This window comes from Barbus barbus (assembly GCF_936440315.1).
Source record: "Barbus barbus genome assembly, chromosome: 32".
Classification (NCBI taxonomy): Eukaryota; Metazoa; Chordata; class Actinopteri; order Cypriniformes; family Cyprinidae; genus Barbus; species Barbus barbus.
In genome coordinates this window covers 8,936,753-8,957,983 of record NC_136760.1, presented here as the reverse complement: position 1 = coordinate 8,957,983, position 21,231 = coordinate 8,936,753, and the positions used below count along the sequence as shown (strand labels likewise).

The 21,231-nt window shown below is 44.2% G+C and overlaps 1 protein-coding gene across 3 annotated transcripts in view; it reads left to right on the top strand.

The window, feature by feature from the left end:
- The window catches only part of LOC306852481 (kelch domain-containing protein 1-like), a 61,728-nt gene extending 47,587 nt beyond the window's left edge, over window positions 1-14,141 (top strand). For 2 of the 3 annotated variants that reach the window (XM_079389355.1, XM_079389354.1), the window contains one exon: window positions 13,753-14,141. In XM_079389355.1, coding sequence (XP_079245481.1) covers window positions 13,753-13,780 — 28 coding nt within the window. In that variant the 3' untranslated portion in view covers window positions 13,781-14,141. Of the gene's footprint in view, window positions 1-342; window positions 891-13,752 lie in introns of those variants that run through there. The other variant, XM_079389353.1, reaches the window with a different exon arrangement.
- Window positions 14,142-21,231: the final 7,090 nt, after the last annotated feature.

The following is a 21,231-nucleotide window of genomic DNA, read 5'->3' as shown; positions in this document are numbered from 1 at the left end:
AATATATCCAAAAATATAATATTATGGCAAAGGTATTTGCAAATTAAGACGAATATTTGCTTTTGAGATGTTTGTGATATTTTGAATGCAGTGCTTCATTTAGCAAGTGGTGTGAGGCATTTTGCATTTTTTGCGTGCAATTCTTGGATTTGTGTGTAAAGTTTTGAAAAAAAAGAGGCAAAGTTTTGAAAATGTAAACAGTTGAAAAAAAAAAAACTAACAGTTCAATCTATTGAACACATTTACTTCTATCCCTTACAGCCTCATTTTCATTCCTGTCAAAACATAAACATGCCACTATCCTGATTATTATTCACCACTTATTTGATCTTTTCTTTGTAGATTATGTGAAGACTGCATAGGAAAACATGTGTTTTCTGTCCAAGAGCAGGCATCGTGGTTACCGGGCAAGCTTCAGAAGACAATTGGCAAGAGGGTATCCTATTTCAGGACAAATGCTCAAAATATAGATGCAGGTTCATAGGTTCATAAGGATGGTCCTTGACTGTTTTACAAATATTTCTGTCCAATAATTCCACACATCAAAAACAATTAAATATAATTAGTAATTTTATTTTATTAAATTAAATATGATGATGATTATTATTAGTATTATTAGAAATTGAGTGATTATGTTCTAAAAACCATTTGATGTGATGCCAAAAATGTTTCTTTTTTGAATGTACAGAATGTGTAATATAAGGAAATCGTGTGGAACTGTGTTTTTAAGCATATATGCAGGGTAGAAGCAACCCATTTGTAAAATTTTTGCATGAGTTTTAGTTATAGCCCAATGTATAATTCCAGCCCTTTTGGCCCACTGTTGAACAAGTAGATTTTAATGCTGAAAACATGTTTGTTGACACAATAAAACAAAGAAATTTACGGTGTACGTTTCTGTAATTCACGATCATTTCGATCACTACTTATACCTACACGTACGTTCTTTATCACAATAATTTATTTTATATCAGTCAATATCGATAATTGTCAAAATAAATGTCAAATCTTTATTTCTTTCAAGTTTAAATCCAGAATTTTGCTCCATTTGCTAATTTTCCAGAACAAAAATATCTAAATAGAAAAATGTATTTCTTAGTTTCTGCATGTTGTAATGAGTGATATTGTTTCAAATCAAGAAACAGGTTTGGGTTGCCTGATAATATTAATAATAATATTATCAAATTTGTTTGTCTCTTAGAAAAGCACATTTGATAGTAGCTTGAGTTAGGATGCAGAGGTGAATTTTTGTTCCTTTTTAAAATCAGTAACATCTGTAAAAATTGTACCAACCTCAGTTTTATATGGTTAAATTTATTCAGACCGAATTTATTTATTTATTTATTTTAATTAATGATCTCCCATAGTAGCATACATTTAAATCATGATAAACACAATTAAAACCACACATATAGCACCTCAATACCATGGTAAAAATCTATGGTTTTTAGGTAGCCTATTTGTATGAAAACCAGTAGTCTAAATACATTGTGTAAATGCACACATGCTATAGCTTAATCACAAATACATACACTATAAGTATATACCATTACTCCTGTAATAACATTCAATGTGAATATCCCACATTTCTGCCACAATACCATGGTGCAGTGAGTGTTACTATAGTAAATCCATGGTAAATGATTGCGATGTGTAGATTGAAAAGCCTTCTGACTGTCTCGTTGCACACAGTGTTTCTCTTGTTTGGCTATAAACTAGTTTAAATCATGTCATTAAAAGTCATGTGTTCGCTGAATTGAAGCGTTTCACACTGAATCTCACAGCGCTGTTTAATGCCCGCGTAACCGAGTAACTGTGCGTTCACACCGTCGCCGGCGAGAGCGTCAAAATTCGTTCTGGCCGCCCTGCCAACAATGCTATAGAAAGATTAATTGACGCTCTGATGATTGAGCGCTTGGTCTTTTATTTAAAGGAGCCGCAAAGGAAACAAGCAGGTTGATCTTGTGTAGACTGACCACAAGTAGGGTATAAGTTAACCTCATGAAATATTTTAATTGTGAAAGCAAAAAATTGATCGATGGAAAGAACTTAATTAGTTACGTTTGCTAATGAAAAAAACCAATAAAAGCCATTTGTGTGGTGTGTTTTTGTATTCATGGTTAAGTGCTAAGTTAGTCTAATTTCAACATGCAGTTTATAGGAGACATTTACTAGCCTAGGTCTTTAATTAATATTAACATTAATTTGTGCGCAGCCTACATTCCAAACTGTCCTGGTTGAAGTGTAGCCTAAATGCAATTATGCATTAAATGGTCAAATCGGTGTTGTTTTGAGCAAATTAATTGCATTTCCGCTGAAAAACAAGGGCTCTAGCATGAAAATGCTTGGGAACTAATGTGGTCGGAACCAAAGTTTATAGGACTGCGTTCTCTGGAACCCTCTCAAGCGGAGGACTTCTACATTCAGATTGGTTGCCGCCCAACTGTGTCATAGCTCATTACCATAAAGTTGACCTGACTTCAACTCTCCTCGACGCCCTCACCAGACGCACCGCTCTCGCCGCCAGCTCACATTGAAAATGAATGACTTCTGGCCACTTTGACGCTCTCGCCGGTGGCGGTGTGAACGCACGGTCAAGTTGACCTGACTTCAACTCGCCTCGACGCCCTCACCGTCCAAGACGCGCCGCTCTCGCCGGAGCTCGCCACCGGCTCACATTGAAAATGAATGACTTCCGGCCACTTTGACGCTCTCGCCGGCGGTAATGTGAACGCACAGTAAATGCATTCTGCTCCAGTGAAGCTCGCGCCGCGTGGCAGTTTGAACTTTGATCTCTGAGCGGATAAACGGTCAGTGTGGCGCGATTCAGTGAGTCGCGCCGTTTCGTTCCGCTTTTGTAGGCTATATCGAACATTTATCAAACTCTTCATATCATTTTATCGAGGAAAATTATATTGCGATAATAATTGTTATCGAATTATCGCCCAGCCCTTGGTATAGGAACAATGTGTTACGTTTGGGTAATAACATTTCAATATAAATGGCGGCGCGCACAATCGCAGCGGCTTCTCTCTCTCCCGACAGAACGGTGTTTTCGTGTTTTTTGTCTTGTAAGTCGCAATGTTTTTGCACATCTTCGTCTCGTCTACCTGTTTGTAAGCGCGCATACAGTCGTGAGTTTCTGCTCGATGTCGGCAGAATCACATTTTTTGAGTTAAACTCAGCACACGCCGAAGAGCTGCGGGACCTCGGTCTGTTCCGAAAGCCTACTACATCACCGACCCCCACTACTGCATCTCGCCCACAGCGGAGGCGCTACAAGCGGCGTGAGAGGAAGCAGAAGAGGGGTAAGCGCGGAGGTATCCGAGCTAGGCTAGCGGCCAACCCACACAAGCCAGCTATCACCACCATCGTACTGGCGAACGTACGCTCTTTGGACAATAAACTGGACTACATCCGACTACTCCGCTCTACTCAGAGGACTGTAAGAGACTGTTGTGTTTTTGTGTTTACGGAAACTTGGCTTAACAACAGCGTACCGGACTGCGCCATACAGCTCGACCAGCTAACATGCTATCGAGCTGACAGAGCTCTCGTCGAGGGAGGTAAGATCCGCGGCGGCGGGCTTTGTGTTTACATCAATGATGCATGGTGTCGCGACGCTGTTGTGGTCTGCAAACACTGCTCACCCTTGGTGGAGTTTATGATTATTAAGTGCCGGCCGTTCTATCTACCGAGGGAATATTCAGCCATACTGCTAGTTGCTGTATACATCCCTCCCAGCTCCAACAACAACATCAGGAGTGAGGCACTAAATGAACTGTACCAGCACACCAGTGAGCAGCAGACAGCCCACCCAGATGCTTTTCTCATCTTGGCCGGGGATTTCAACCACGCAGACTTAAAGAGTGTGTTCCCAAAAATACATCAACACATAGACTTTCCAACAAGGGGAAAAAATACCCTGGACTTTGTTTACACCACCCAGAGAGGAGCTTACAAGGCCCTCCCCCTCCCCCACCTCGGAGCCTCAGACCACATCACTGTCATGCTAATGCCTGCATACAGACCGCTCGTCAAAGTCATCAAACCAATACACAAACAGATTCAAGTGTGGCCGGAAGGGTCGTCAGAGGCACTTCAGGACTGTTTTGACACCACTGACTGGAACATGTTTAAACAGGCTGCCACATACAACAACACTACAGACCTCCAAGAGTACTCAGAGACTGTCACTGCCTACATCTCCAAGTGCATTGATGATGTAACAGTCACAAAGTCCATCACTGTCCGGGCCAACCAGAAGCCGTGGATGACAGGGGAAGTCTACAGACTGCTGAAGGCTCGGAACGCTGCCTTTAGAGCTGGAGATGAGGAGGGCCTGAAGACAGCTAGGGCCAACCTATCCCGCGGCATCAGAGAGGCCAAGAGACAGTACTCCAGGAGGATAGCCCATCGTTTCAGCGACAGCAGAGACACGCGGAGCCTGTGGCAGGGGATACAGACCATTACAGATTACAAGCCCCCACCACAGACCTGTGACAACACCATCCCCCTGCTGAACGAGCTGAATGCCTTCTTTGCTCGCTTTGAGGCACAAAACAGCACCACTGCACAGAAGACTCCACCTCCTCCCGGCGACCAGGTGATGACGCTGTCCCCGGACAGCGTGAGGAGGTCCCTCAGCAGGATCAATGCACGCAAAGCTCCGGGTCCTGACAACATTCCTGGGCGTGTACTGAGAGACTGTGCAGTGGAACTCACTGATGTCTTCACAGACATCTTCAACATCTCGCTAAATCAGGCCGTTGTCCCCACATGCTTCAAAGCTACCACCATCATTCCAGTCCCGAAGAAGTCATCTCCATCCTGTTTCAATGACTACCGTCCAATAGCACTCACTCCTATTCTCATGAAGTGCTTTGAACGGCTAGTCATGCACCACATCAAGTCTGTCCTCCCCCCCTCACTTGACCCCTTCCAGTTTGCATATAGGTCCAACCGCTCGACCGATGATGCCATCGCCACTGCCCTCCACCCAGCCCTCACACATCTGGACAAAAAAGACTCATATGTCAGGATGCTGTTCATAGACTTCAGTTCAGCATTCAACACAATCATCCCTCAACAGCTCACACACAAACTGGTCCAGTTGGGGCTCAACACCTCTCTGTGCAACTGGCTGTTGGACTTCCTGACCGGGAGACCTCAAGCAGTACGGGTTGGCAGTAACACATCCAGCACCATCACACTGAACACTGGGGCCCCCCAAGGATGTGTGCTGAGCCCCCTCCTCTTCACTCTGCTGACCCACGACTGCACACCGTCACACAACTCTAACCTGATCATTAAGTTTGCGGATGACACAACTGTGGTGGGTCTCATCAGCAACAGAGATGAGACAAACTACAGGAGCGAGGTGAGCCGCCTGGCCGGGTGGTGCAGTGACAACAATCTCTCTCTGAATGTGGAGAAGACGAAGGAGATTGTTGTTGACTTCAGGAGAGTACACACTCAGCATGCCCCTCTGACCATCAACGGTGCGACTGTGGAGAGAGTGAGCAGCACCAAGTTCCTGGGTGTGCACATCACAGAGGACCTCTCCTGGACTAACAACACTGTAGCACTGGCCAAGAAAGCACAGCAGCGTCTCTACTTCCTCCGCAAACTCAGAAGAGCCAGAGCCCCGACCCCCATCATGTGCACCTTCTATAGAGGCACCATCGAGAGCATCCTAACCAGCTGCATCACTGTGTGGTATGGCGCTTGCAACGCATCCTGCCGCAAGTCACTTCAGCGAATAGTGAGAGCAGCTGAGAAGATCATTGGTGTCTCTCTCCCCTCCCTCCAGGACATCTACAGCACCCGTCTCACCCGCAAAGCCCTCCGCATTGCAGGTGATCCCACCCACCCGACACACAGCCATCAGGGAGGAGACTGCGGAGTCTCCAGGCGAGGACCAGCAGACTGAAGGACAGCTTCATACATCAGGCTGTCAGGAAGCTGAACTCCCTCCCGTCCCTGCCCCCCCTCCCCTCTTCTTACCCCATACAACACTGAACTCTGACACTATGAGAACCCCCCCCCCCCCCCCCCTCCCACGGCTCCCCACACCCCCAGGACCAGCCACCTACTTACAAACTGTGACCAGCACCTCTCACTTGTGCAGCATTGGACTGATCACTACCTCATCCAGCATTGACTGCAAACTACCTCCTCGGATAGTCTCATAAAAAGACTGTTCTCCTGTCAATTTAACAGACTGACAAGCTCTTTTTGCACTACACACATATCTGCACAGTGTTTGTTTTATTTAACTGGTTTGCACTCTATCTATTCTGCCATGTCACTTTATCTATCTTTTTTTTATTTTTCTACAATGTCCTCAGACTGACAAGCTCTTTTTGCACTATACATATATCTGCACAGTTTTGGTTTATTTAACTGGTTTGCACTCCATCTATTCTACCATGTGCCTTATGTCACTTTATCTATCTTTTCTTTATTTTTATTTTTATACAATGTTCTCAGATTGATAAGCTCTTTTTGCACTACAAATATATCTGCACAGTTTTGTTTTTATTTAACTTTTTATTTAACTTATTTATCTGCCATGCGCCTTATGCCACTTTAACCATTTCTTTATTTTTTTTCTACAGTGTCCTTACTTGTATAGCTATAGAGTTGTATGTACATATGTTTAAACCGTATTATCTGTATTTGAACGTGTTTAATGTTAACTGTTTACACCAAGGGTCTGAGGGTAACGCAATTTCAATTCTCTGTATGTATGTGCTGTACATGTGGAAGATTTGACAATAAAGCAGACTTGACTTGACTTGACTTGAACAAACCAGATAATCAACCTGTAAGGGACATTCTAAAACGCTTTACGTGAAAAAAAGTTTAACGTGACTTAATGTACCTAAACACCGACCAGGGAAACCCAAATTTCTGTCAAACCTTACTTGTAATAAACACAAACTACTATCACGTTAATAATATCACGTTAAGCATTCTCCCCCATACCGTGGCTTAACGCTACCTTAACAACGACAACTCATACTAAACATAAGACTTTTGAGTATTGGATGTTGTAGACTAGAAAGTTTGCTACAAAAAGATGTGAAATCCATTATGCTCACTTTTTCACATGTAGGCCTATCAAGGTGGAGATGAGAAAGAATATTAGGAGATTTAAAAAAACAGATGTTTTATTTGCAATTTATTTACTAAGTAAATAGTGCACTTTATAATCGAAATATAAATAATGAATGTCAGAGGCTTATTTTTGAGCTCATTGTTGCACATCCTTGTGTCATTTTTGGATACAAGTCCTCTGCAACTGTGTGTATCACCTGCACACAAAAAGCGTTTGCAGGGAGGAACACACTGCTTGTATTCTGATTTGCTCTCGCTTTTTGCCATTTTTTTTTTTTTTTTTTTGACAGACAGACAACACTAAATAAGACTCACAGAGACACAGAGCGCTAGCTGAATGACAGAAAGCTAACGCTGGTTTCACCGCACGTGCTTTTATACCAGCTGGTCATTACGTCACCTCGCCTGTGACGTCTCGCCCATCCATTGGACAGATTTCACTTGTATTCAGAGCCGGTTACGCTGAAGGTGTTCCCCAAAGCATCTCCAGACGCAGCTTGAGTTCCTGAAGAGGAACAACATCACTATCTGCTGGGAAAGAACCACGAGTTTAGGACTTGGTTTCATCTCGACGTTGATAAGTACTGGGTGCAGAATTCTGGCACAATACACTTATTGCGAAACCTCAGAGATGTTGCTGAGTAAGGATTCATCTTTTGGTAACTGAAACAAGTGCACCCAACTGGGAGGGGGAGTGAGTCTGGCCAACTTGCTTTCTCTCTCACTTGGAGGGTTGTTCTTAACCCGCACCTAATTTAAGTATAAAAAAGGGGTTTCTTTCAGAAACAGTGGAAGCTCAGCCATGGGATAAGCGCGTGTCGCCCGGCATTTCTCGGACAGGTGTTGGTCTTCTACTGTGACTGAAACGGGCTCCCCAGTCTTTTGAAGAGTGAAGATGATGGCACAGTTCTGAGGTTGTATATTGGTTATAATACTTTGCTTGGGGTTTTAGTTTTAGTGTATGCTCGAGTTAGTGTATTATTCATTCATGAATATTATCTTTTATCCATTTACTCATGATCATTCTTATATTATTCACTGCTTTATGATTATCCTTCTTTAATGTGTTTATCTTTGATTATCATTATTCTTTTATGCATATTCCTATGATCATTATCAGTATTATTGATATCAGCTGTGTACCAACAATAAACAGTTGTAATTGCTTGATTAGTATGGTGTACGGACCTTTTATTGACACCTTCTCTCGCCGAATTAGCACCTCACTAGTCTCACATCAGTTTTGAAAAACAAAACAGAAACCATACTAAAACATTATTGGTGTCACGAACAGGATTTGTGAGACATTTAAAATAATTTTGGTGCGAGGCAGAGAAGGTCGCAAGGGTGTTTTGAAGGTATATTGATGCAATGTTTCCTACGAAAGAGAAGGAGCCCGAGCCTGATGTGCTCCCAGAATGGGATGACACTTTGTATGAGTCAGTCGTGAGAGAACTCGGAAAGGGCGGAGGGTTACCTCAGTTCTGGTCTGGTACGCTGAGGGACGAAGAGCCGCATCAAGTTGAATCATGCTTGAAAAAGGTTGCTATATCGGAAAAGGATCAATTGAAGGGCTTACAGAGTCGCTTTTGGATCGTGTTAACTGTTTACAGAAAGCAGCATGAGCGTGCAGATCATAAAGGTAGAGAGATTGAAAAATTGATGAAAGAAATGTCAGAAGCCTTAGGGCGCATTTCATTAGCGCAAGGTCAAGCTGAAATTTTGCGCCGGCGTCTTAATCAGATGACTGGTGTGGCAGAAAAAGCTGCTCTTCAGGTAGCCAAAGTTAATGCTAAAAAGAAGCAAAAACCAAATGTACGCAAAGTACGGGCGTTTGTAGCTACCGCAAATGCAGACGGGTGGGACCCATCCACTTGGGATGGGCATATTTGGGATTCTGATGATTATAATACTGGACCGGACGAAGTTGTCAGTCCAGATGAGGGATCTGAAATAGATCCCCCATCTGTTCAGGTAAAACCAATTCAGAGAAGGAGATTAGTGCAGGGAGCATTGGGTAATAACAGACAAGATGTAATGGAAGATTATACTCATCATGAAATTTCAAACATCAGAGAGCAAATGAAACAAAAATCTGGAGAGCCTCTTGATCGTTGGTTAGTGCGTCTTTATGATCAGGGAGCAAGTCAGATCGGAGTGGATGCTGTTGATTAGATCGGTGTAATGATCCGGTTGTTCGAGCCAGAATGAAAAATGAGGCAGAAGCTCTTGATGGACATGAAAGTAGCTTGTTAACCCTTATTGCTAATGCAGTGTATCAACGCTTTCCAGATGAGGGTAGTTGGCCCTCTAAGGAGGGGCAATGGCGCACTTTGAGTGAGGCTGTCTCACGTTTAAGAGAATTAGCTATGAGGGTAGCTGCAGTCACAGGGCATGCAGGAGAGTTAGATGACACCCCACTAACTTTATCCATGAGAAATGCCATTATAAACAATGACCCTTCTCAGTACAAAGGACTAGTAATGGCTGTCCTTTTGGGGGCAGAGGATTGGATGATAGGGGGTACATTACCAAATTACAGGAGTTAGGTGATTTGGGGAAATGGGACAAGATCGAGAAACCACAATCTACTCCCAATAATGGTAATACATCAGGAAATACTGGGGGAGGAATTCAGGAGGTAGTTTCCAGAAAACAGTTATGGGCTCTGATGCGGCAAGCAGGGGTTAATAGAGAATACATGGATGGAAAACATACTAGTGAGTTAATCAAAATGGCTCACAAAAAAGGAGTGGTTAAGGGAGATCCGCCGCAACCAGTGAAACAGATAAGCATGGTGTAGTGTTGTGAGCGTATGTCCTTCAATGAATCAACTTGCAAATGTAATCACTCTGTGTACAAGTCAAAGAATAAAAAGAAAGATGTGTCTTCTTCCTCGGAATCTTCTTCCTCGGAGGATGAGTCAGAGGAAGAACCAGAAGAAAAGGCAAAGGTCTTTGAAAACAAATCAGGGACTAAAGGGGAAAATAAATTTAAGAAGGGGAAGAATAAGAAAAAGAGTCTTTAACCGCATAAAGAATTGTATGAAATGGCCCAACAACATCACTACTAGGAATCAGGTCGAGCCCCCGCAATTCGTGTAACTTCTTGGTCGCATGAGGATATTAGACCCTATGTACCGCAGGAAATTAATTGTAAAACAAAAAATGTTCAAAATGTCAGGGTCTTAATCGATACGGGGGCAGAGGCCACCCTTATATACAGCAATCCAGCATAATTGAAGGGAGAACGATTGACTGTTATGGGGATAGGGGGAAAACCGATACAGGCTGTAGCCACTCGGGTGAAATTGAAAACAGGCCATTTGCCTACCCGTGAATATGAAGTACTCATCACCCCAATAAAAGAATGAGTAATTGGCATGGATATTTTAAGGGGAATGATGTTACATCTTGATGATGGTTGTTTAAAATTTGGGGAATGATTCAGGCTCAGCGGGCCTAAATTTATATTCACTAACCACTGTAACTTTAAACCCACAGGAAGTCACCATAGTGGAAACAGGAGTTGGGGTACAGTGACCTCCTGGACATTATGGACAAATATGTCCTAGGTCAAGCCTGGCTATAAAGGGGGTCATCGTGTTGTCTGGAGTAATTGATTCTGACAATCAAGGGACTATAAAGGTAGTCCTCCAAAACACTTCGGAAGTGCCACTACCCTTAGATAAGGGAAGTAAAATGGCTCAAATTCTAATTAAACCAGTACATATGGGAAATGTAGAAGAAATACCTAAACCCTCAGTGATAACAGAAAGGGGGGAGGGTGGATTTGGGTCAACTGATAAAATTGGTTCTAAAGTTTGGGTTGAACAACACAATGGTCCCCCTAAAGCAGCAGAAATAATAGCAATGGGACAAGATAATACTGTTGCAGTGATGGAACCAGGAGAAGAACAATGGAGACATGTCCCTGCTAATAAATGTTATCTCAGAGAGTCATAGTAACATTTGCGAAGTATGTGTGCGTTTTTCTTGTGTGCATGAATCATTGGAGACGGTTGCTGACCAAATGACTTTCTCTGAGATGTCTGGAGATGAGGCCTACTGGTGGCTAGGAGAGGAAAAAGGAACGGAGTTAATCCAATCCACCATCGGCTGGCCAGATACTTTGCTCTCACATAGAAACGGGCTCTGCTTGGCGACCACATGGGCATCATTCCGAGCTAGGAGAAACCAGAGAGATAAGCTTCTGTTCGAGCACAACATCACCTGGCAATATCAATCAAGGTTGGCTGGTCATCGGGTGTGGAAAGTATTGAGATATTACTGCGTCCAACAAAGTGAGTGGTGGCTACAAGAAAACGCCTATCAACATCAAACAGGGTTGTTGATAAAATCTGCAATTGTCCACGTACATCAGGAACTAAGAGTCATCTTGGATCGAGGTAAAGCACGACGAGTGTGGTTCACATACAGGGTCATAGCCTGGGCTGGATCATCAGATATTTTGCTCAAGTGCCTGGGGTAGAGGTTCGATCATACACCGGACACCGGACTGGTGTTGCGATGGAAAAATGACTCACATTCTAGGAGACAGTATCATCTGTGAAGCTAATGCTGCATGTCCGGTGGGCCGAGTAAAGCCAACTGGAGGTTGCATGATATATAAAACTAATCTCTGTTTTCGGGGTCATTGTAATCTTCCAATATTAGATTGCCCAACAAATCTATCAGTAGAAATACAAACCAATGTATCACTATGTATAGGGAACTATACTATACGGAAATGTGATGGTCAAAATATTACTGGGTTACAAAGTGTGGTTACCAACGATCCAAGACCATTGACACTGTTTAATTCTACTAGAATCCACAACAGGTCTACATATGGGACTGTAATACCATGGGTTTGTAAACCACAATACTTAGATCGACATGTTGTGCTGATACCACACACTTGCACACCTGTTGCTAATACTGTCAAACACACAACTGTATTTTGGACCATTCTTTTCCCTATACCTAAATGTAGAAACAAACGAGGATGGTATGATACATTACTGGGAGGGACAGGTTAGGAGTGCTTAACACTATCAACGAACAAGTGATTGCTAACAAACTGTCGAATGTAGGGAGATATTCACATGATGCCTTACAAAAGATAGGGCGATGGATGCCATCTGGTATATATTCTCAGAAATATCAAGCTTATTGGGATGTAGTTTCTGCCCATATATTGAAACATTCTATTAATGATTTCCGCTGGAATAATGTGTCAGAATGGTTGAATTGGACAGAATGCAATCTCAATATGCTTTCAGCGAAGATACAACTTCGTAATGTACAACAAACTGTAATGTCTTCCAATTATAATGCTTGGAGGGCATTATGGAAAATTGATAGGGGAAATTGGCTTAAGTTAAGTGCCCACAGTACCGTTTGTAATGATACTGTGTGTTATGGGAAGTGGGAACAATTTAACGTAACTGAAATTCACACACTATGTGAATATCATGTATTACCTTTTATAATCAAGGGTTCTTATTGGACTATGCGTTTAAAGGGGGATTGGTTGAATCCTTATAGTAAGTAAAATGATGTTTCTGATTGTGATAACACTGATCAAGGAATAATCTGTTCTCTGCGAACAGGGTATTCCAATCCATGTTTGACAGAGGGAGTTCGTGTCTGCCAGTGGGACCATTCTATACCAACTGATATCTTGTTTGAAGTTGGACCACATACTTTGTGTGTTACCACAATGAATCCACATCCTAAATGACTTATATTTTTCACTTGTATTCGGCTCTGAATACAAGTGAAATCTGTCCAATGGATGGGCGAGACGTCACAGGCGAGGTGACGTAATGACCAGCTGGTATAAAAGCACGTGCGGTGAAACCAGCGTTAGCTTTCTGTCATTCAGCTAGCGCTCTGTGTCTCTGTGCCTTACTTTCCATTTTCTGGATGCCTCCAGAATGTATACATTTGGACCTGGCAGAATAGGACGTATTGGTTAACCAATCAGACTAGCACACACGGTTTGACTCAAGTTCAATAGGAAATTCTGCATTCTAATTTAGGCATCTCTTTAGAGAAACAAGCAAAATTGCTAAGGGCATCAACTAAATTAGAGGACATGGCAAAGCAACATCTTCATAATGTGACTAAGTTGGCAATTAACACTGTAATCACATCTGATCAAATTGCTTATTTAGGCAAATTAATTGAGAGTACAGCTCATGATAGTTGGTGGTCCATTTTTGAAGGTTGGTCCCCACGAGCACGACATCTCAACATTTTTATTCATCCCATAATAATTTTATTAATACTCTTTATTTTACTTACTATATTCAATATGTATATTTGCTGCTATGTCAGAAGGATGCACCTGAGATATGTTCGGAGTTTGGTTCTCCGTTGAGCGAGGGACCGAATGTAAGGGATGGGTTGTTGTTTTTTTGGGTACACTCAACGGATGAACATTTAGGGACTTAAATGCTAGGGGAAACATATTCAAGGTTGTAGATTGAAGCAAAACATATTCAAGGTTGCAACTGGTGCAAAACAACATCACTATCTCCTGGGAAAGAACAACGAGTTTAGGACTTGGTTACATCTCGACGTTGATAAATTTTGAAGTATTAAAAAAAGGGGTTTCTTTCAGAAACAGTGGAAGCTCAGCCGAGGGATAAGCGCTCGTCGCCCAGCATTTCTCGGACAGGTGTTGGTCTTCTACTGTGACTGAAATGGGCTCCCCAGTCTTTTGAAGAGTGAAGATGATGGCACAGTTCTGAGGTTGTATATTGGTTTTAATACTTTGCTTGGGGTTTTAGTTTTAGTGTATGCTCGAGTTAGTGTATTATTCATTCATGAATATTATCTTTTATCCATTTACTCATGATCATTCTTATATTATTCACTGGTTTATGATTATCCTTCTTTAATGTGTTTATCTTTGATTATCATTATTCTTTTATGCATATTCCTATGATCATTATCAATATTATTGATATCAGCTGTGTACCAACAATAAACAGTTGTAATTGCTTGATTAGTATGGTGTACGGACCTTTTATTGACACCTTCTCTTGCCGAATTAGCACCTCACTAGTCTCACATCAGTTTGGAAAAACAAAACAGAAGCCATACTAAAACAGGCATCCTTCATCTTTTCTTTTTTCCTTGATTAAGTCCTTACTGAACTTGATGGAACAATCTAATTTTATATTTTAAAAATTCTCATTTATTATCTTTCTATTATTAACTATCTATTGTCTCATTATTTTCAATTTCGGCTATTATGTCACGAATCCTGGCCATGCACTTCCACTCATTCACCACCAGAGGTCACCCGTTCACCACATGGACTTTTCACACTACACAACACATTGGACTCCATTTCCCACTATGCATTGCACAGATCAGCTGTCACCATTCACTCATCACACACACCCGATCACCATTTCACAATCACCATCACTCTATTTAAGCCTGGGATTGCTCTTGCTCAGGGCCGAGTATTGTTAGCGTATATCCCTCGCATAGCGATAGCAACTCTACAGAGCCATTATCCTAGTCCTAGTCTTGCCTTGTTTTCCTGCCGTGTCTGACCCTGCCCGTGTTTCCTGGATTAACCCTTCGCCTTGCCGTTTGGACTCTGTTTGCTCCCCGTTTGGATTATTGCTCTCGTCTCTGGATTATCTCTCTGCCTTGCCCCTTTGGATATTGTTCGCTGATCGTTGACCCACGCTTGCTCCACGGATTGCTCTGTCTTGCCTCCACCATACCTGTTTGCCGATGTCTGACCCTGCCTGTTTCTGACCATGTTTTATAATAAAGCCTTGCATATGGATCCGCACGTCTCACGTCTCGTCAGCCCCGTAACAGAATACTCGGCCACACAAGGATCCAGCGGCTTTTCAAAAGGACATTGGCCAGGTATGGATTGTGCACGACTGTTATTAACCCTCGAGCAGGGCTCGCGACCGCTCGAGAATTATATTCAGGAGTACTTAGACCTCGCCTATTTTTCTGATCTGCCGGACTATGCACTTATTGACTTTTTTTGTGAGGGCATTAATCAGCCGCTCCGGTCAAGGTTAATCCGCGAGGGTCCCCGTTCATCTCTGTCAATTTATGGACTATGCTTTACTGTGTGTGGGCTCTCCGTTCACTGTGGGTGTCGCGGAGGAACACGGCACCGCACTCACTCACAAAATGGCGGCAGCAACAGCACCCCTTCACGTCATGGCTGTCAAGCCAGAGTCTGCTCACGTCGTCGCTGTCAAGCCAGAGTCTGCTCACGTCGTCGCTGTCAAGCCAGAGTCTGCTCACGTCGTCGCTGTCAAGCCAGAGTCTGCTCACGTCGTCGCTGTCAAGCCAGAGTCTGCTCACGTCGTCGCTGTCAAGCCAGAGTCTGCTCACGTCGTCGCTGTCAAGCCAGAGTCTGCTCACGTCGTCGCTGTCAAGCCAGAGTCTGCTCACGTCGTCGCTGTCAAGCCAGAGTCTGCTCACGTCGTCGCTGTCAAGCCAGAGTCTGCTCACGTCGTCGCTGTCAAGCCAGAGTCTGCTCACGTCGTCGCTGTCAAGCCAGAGTCTGCTCACGTCGTCGCTGTCAAGCCAGAGTCTGCTCACGTCTCCGCTGTCAAGCCAGAGTCTGCTCACGTCTCCGCTGTCAAGCCAGCGTCACACCACGTCTCCGCTGTCAAGCCAGCGTCACACCACGTCACAGTGCTCCAGCCAGAGTCTGTCACACCCAAGGATTTAAGGTCAGTCCTTCAAGTTCCCTGTCTGATATCCAGTGTGATGGACCCACCACTGATGTCAGTGCGAGTAGCTGGCATTCCCAGGGCCTCAACCCTGTCTGTTACAGAGACTGTTCCCCTGACCTCAGTACTTCCCGTTATGGCGGTTGCCATTTTGAGTGTGTGGGCTGCACACTGTGCTCCTGAGGCCTCTCCTGTCCACGAGTCTGCTCCAGTGCCTCCAGAGGTGGCGGCTTCCGCTGCAGAACCTCCCGAAGTGGTGGCACCCGTCCCTGAACTCACTGTCTGCCCTGTCACGGCCACGGAGGCCGTTCCTGACATCACTGTCTACCCTGTCACGGCCACGGAGGCTGTTCCTGAACTCACGGTCTGCCTTGTCACGGACACGGAGGCCGTTCCTGACCTCATGGTCTGCCCTGTCATGGCCATGGAGGCCGTTCCTGACCTCATGGTCTGCCCTGTCATGGCCATGGAGGCCGTTCTTGAACTCACTGTCTGCCCCGTCATGGCCATGGAGGCCGTTCCTGAACTCACTGTCTGCCCCGTCACGGCCATGGAGGCCGTTCCTGAACTCACTGTCTGCCCTGTCACGGCCATGGAGGCCGTTCCTGAACTCACTGTCTGCCCTGTCACGGTCATGAAGGCCGCCCCTGAACTCACTGTCTGTCCTGTCACGGCCGAAGAGGCCGTCTGTGAGCTCTCGCCCTGTCCTGTCACGGCTAAAGAGGCCGTCTGTGAGCTCTCGCCCTGTCCTGTCACGGCTAAAGATGCCGTCTGTGAGCTCACGCCTTGTCCTGTCACGGCTATAAACGCAGTCTATGAATCCTCGTTCTGCCCTGCCACACCCCCTGAGATCATGAATGCTCTCCCTGTATTGTCTGTCTCTGCTCTCCCTGTGTTGTCTGTCTCTGTTTCCCCCAGATCTCAGACTCTGCCATGGTTTCCTGCCCAGTCTGCTTCCTGGCGAGGGTCTTCTGCTCAGGTCTGGTGGTCCTCTGCCCCGCCATGGTGGTCTTCTGCTCGGGTCTGGTGGTCGTCTGCTCCACCGTGGTGGTCTTCTACTCCGGTCTGGTGGGCTCCTGGTCCGTCTACTCCGCCCTGGTGGGCTCTAGCTCGGGTCTGGTGGTCGTCTGCTCCGCCATGGGGGTCTTCTGCCCGGGTCTGGTGGTCGTCTGCCCCACCGTGGTGGTCTTCTGCTCGGGTCTGGTGGTCGTCTGCTCCGCCCTGGTGGGCTCCGGTCCTGTCTGCTCCGCCCTGGTGGGCCTCTGCGCTGTCGGTCCTGACCTGACCTCTGGCTCCGCCCTGGTTTCCTGCTCTGCCGGTTCTTCCTCAGGGACCTGGCCCTCCGTCCCTCCCCCTGCTCCGCCTCCGCGCCACCGCCCTCCTGGATTGTTTAGGAGCGTCTGGAAGCCGCTCCTTGGGGGGGGGGCTATGTCACGAATCCTGGCCATGCACTTCCACTCATTCACCACCAGAGGTCACCCGTTCACCACATGGACTTTTCACACTACACAACACATTGGACTCCATTTCCCACTATGCATTGCACAGATCAGCTGTCACCATTCACTCATCACACACACCTGATCACCATTTCACAATCACCATCACTCTATTTAAGCCTGGGATTGCTCTTGCTCAGGGCCGAGTATTGTTAGCGTATATCCCTCGCATAGCGATAGCAACTCTACAGAGCCATTATCCTAGTCCTAGTCTTGCCTTGTTTTCCTGCCGTGTCTGACCCTGCCCGTGTTTCCTGGATTAACCCTTCGCCTTGCCGTTTGGACTCTGTTTGCTCCCCGTTTGGATTATTGCTCTCGTCTCTGGATTATCTCTCTGCCTTGCCCCTTTGGATATTGTTCGCTGATCGTTGACCCACGCTTGGTCCACGGATTGCTCTGTCTTGCCTCCACCATACCTGTTTGCCGATGTCTGACCCTGCCTGTTTCTGACCATGTTTTATAATAAAGCCTTGCATATGGATCCGCACGTCTCACGTCTCGTCAGCCCCGTAACAATTATTTATTTTATTCTTTTACAATATTCCTTATTTTTTAACAGACCTGAATTAAATTTCCAATAACCTTTATTTTTACTTCTTCTATTAGCTGAATTTATCTTCATTTCTATTATACAGTGATCTGTTAATGGGGCTTTAGAAATCAAAAGATCCGAGACAAACCCAACAAGTGCATCAACAACCAGCCAATAGTCAATCCTAGATTTGCTGGTGTTATTAGGGTTTATGCCAGGAGTATTGGCTTATTCCTGGATTTACCCTTCTCCATATATCTACCAGATCATTTCTGGTAACAAATTCTCCAATTATGCGATTAAAGTGGTTACTGTCAAATTTAGAGGGCCATCTGTCTTCTCATTCATCCGGTGTCATATTCCAGTCACCTCCCATTAAAATAATATCTGTAGGGTATAATGTTTTGAGCTCTGATAGTGTGATTGTAACATCTTCAAACATTTGTTTATTTTGGGCATTAGTTTTATGTCCATATATATTTGTTAAGATAAAAAAAGTAACTATCAGCTTTTAAAACCACCATTAACCAATGACCTTGATCATCTGCCCTGTGTGTAATCTTGTCACCTGGGAACCTATTAAAACAAATTGCAACACCAGCGGACTTATTGGTCCCATGACTAAATAATATTCGATCACCCCATTAGTTAGCCCAGAATTTAGCGTCTACTTCGGAAGAATGAGTTTCTTGTAACAAAAGAGAATGTGGTTTCCGCCCTTTACAAAATAAAAACAAAGCCTTTCTTTTGACCAAATCTTTTAGACCCCTCACATTTAACGAAGCAATTGAAATTTAACTCTGAAGTGATTTCTGAAAAAAGTGTAAGAAGCTATATAAAACAAAATAAAAGAAAGAAAAATAAGAACTTTGTTCTAAGTTTTTGTGTGCTGTTTCTCAATAACAGAAATAGTCCCACGAGTTCTTAATACACTCCCCGGACAGCACACGTATGTCTGGCCGACGTCTGCCCAATATCGAAACGTCGGCCTCACTACCTAAAGCATCTAAAAAAACATCGGCCAGGCATAGGCTGATATAATTCGGAGTGCTCTGTTTCTCAGCTCTTCAATCGCCAGCCCTGAGTCAGTTCATGACCGCAGGCCGATGCCGCGCTTATCTGTTTGCGCGAGCCCAGTTATTCGTCTCTTAGCAACCCACAGAGAGAAGAGACTCATCCCGGCGACATCTGGGGCTTTCAGGTAAGATTTCACTTAAGCTAAATTAGAAAAAAAATACTACTTTGTTAATTCTGTGACACTTAAAATGTACTGGTAAGGCGCTCGGTGTGCTACAGCACAGGTGAAGAGACTGTGCCTCATTTCCATTTAACTTTTTTAGCTAATGGTCACGTTAGCGATTTTTAAAATTAATGTTAACGCCTTAATGCGTTTCCAGCAATTTCTCTGAGGGGAAATCTTATTAAAGAGAAGTCCTAACTGCTTTTTCGCGTGTTTTTCACTATTTTACAGGCTGCCAGAAAGAATCGGTCTCTATATGGTGAGCTATTGTTGCTGTTGCTTTTTGAACTTCAAATTGAGTTTTAAATTCATTATTGAATAATTATTGAACGAGACTGTAATTTATTAATGTAATGTTTTAATTCTAGATGTTTGTTTGTGTGAATGTTGTGTGTGCTTTGAGCTCTGCAGCACAAACGGGGAGCAGAGTTGCCATGGAAACGGGGCGTCAACACAATTACTGGCAAAACGCTCTCGGTTACTCACGTAACCTCGGTTCCCCGAAATGAGGGAACGAGACATTGCTATGGGGAAATACCTTTTTCTCGAATACTACTGAAGCCTTATTGAATCACACCAGTGAAACTGGCCAATGGCGTTCAAGCACGCGAAATATGAGCGGGAATCCCACTCTATATAAGGCAGTGCTTGTACGTCATCCATTCAGAACCTTTGACTGAAGCAACTTGCATTCTAAGATCCTGAGCTCGGTGACACGGCAATAAGAGCAATGTCTCGTTCCCTCATTTCGGGAACTTCATTGTACTAGTACAACGAAATTGAAATACAATCCTTTTGGATGCATATGCTAAAAAAATAAATAACCCATAAATCTAATAAATAGTAAACAAATTACAGGGTCAGAAACACACCATTACCATCGCCATCTCGACTCATATATAACAGTGCACAAGATGTTAAATTAATTTATAGCAGTATTGAAAACTGATAGCTTAAGCATAAAAACTGTTAATGTCACATTCAACAGAGTTGCAAGACACATTCAATATTGCACATGATGTTCAGTTAAGTTAACAGATAACTTAAGCAATGCATAGAAACTGTTAAGCACGACTGTTAAGCATATAAATCTCACATTTGGAACAGTTGCACAACTCATTCAGTATTACACATAAAAAAAAAAGTAAAAAAGTAAAGTCGTGACGTATTGTCAAGTATGGTGACCCATACTCGAAATTGGTGCTCTGCGTTTAACCCATCCAAGTGCACACACACAGCAGTGAGTAGTGAACAAATGCACACACACACACACACACCGTGAACACACACCCGGAGCAGTGGGCAGCCATGCTGCGGCGCCCGGGGAGCAATTGGGGGTTCGGTGCCTTGCTCAAGGGCACCTCAGTCGTGGTATTGAGGGTGGAGAGAGCGCTGGACATTCACTCCCCCCACCTACAATCCCTGCCGGCCGGGGGCTCGAACTCGCAACCTTTCGATTACGAGTCCGACTCTCTAACCATTAGGCCACGACTTCCCCATAATATGCAGTTAAATTATAACAGTGATCAAAACAGATAGCTTAAGCATAGAAACTGTTAATCTCACATTCAACAAAATTGCAGGACTCATTAAACTTTACACATATGCAACTGAGTTATTGCAGTATTTAAAATACTTACCTGGCAGGGGAGACACCATGATCAAGAAGGCGGTTCACCCAGGGCGAGGCTTGGCCATTGCACTCCGGTTGTGCTGACCCCTGCGAATTCCCCAAATGTGGGAATCTCGACTGCATAATTTATGGTAGCTCGGGGAAGTCGTGGCCTAATGGTACCACTCCACCCTCAATACCACGACTGAGGTGCCCTTGAGCAAGGCACCGAACCCCCAACTGCTCCCCGGGCGCTGCAGCATAAAATGGTGTGTGGGTGTGTGTTCACGGTGTGTGTGTGTTCACTGCTGTGTGTGTGCACGTTGGATGGGTTAAATGCAGAGCACAATTCCGAGTATGGGTGAATACTTGGCTAAATGTCACTTCACTTCACTAAAAACAGAATGGCTTGGCATGTGAACTAATAAACTCACATGTAAAAGAGAGAGATTAACTTTTTGAAAAAAAAAAGTGCTATTGAGACAATAAATA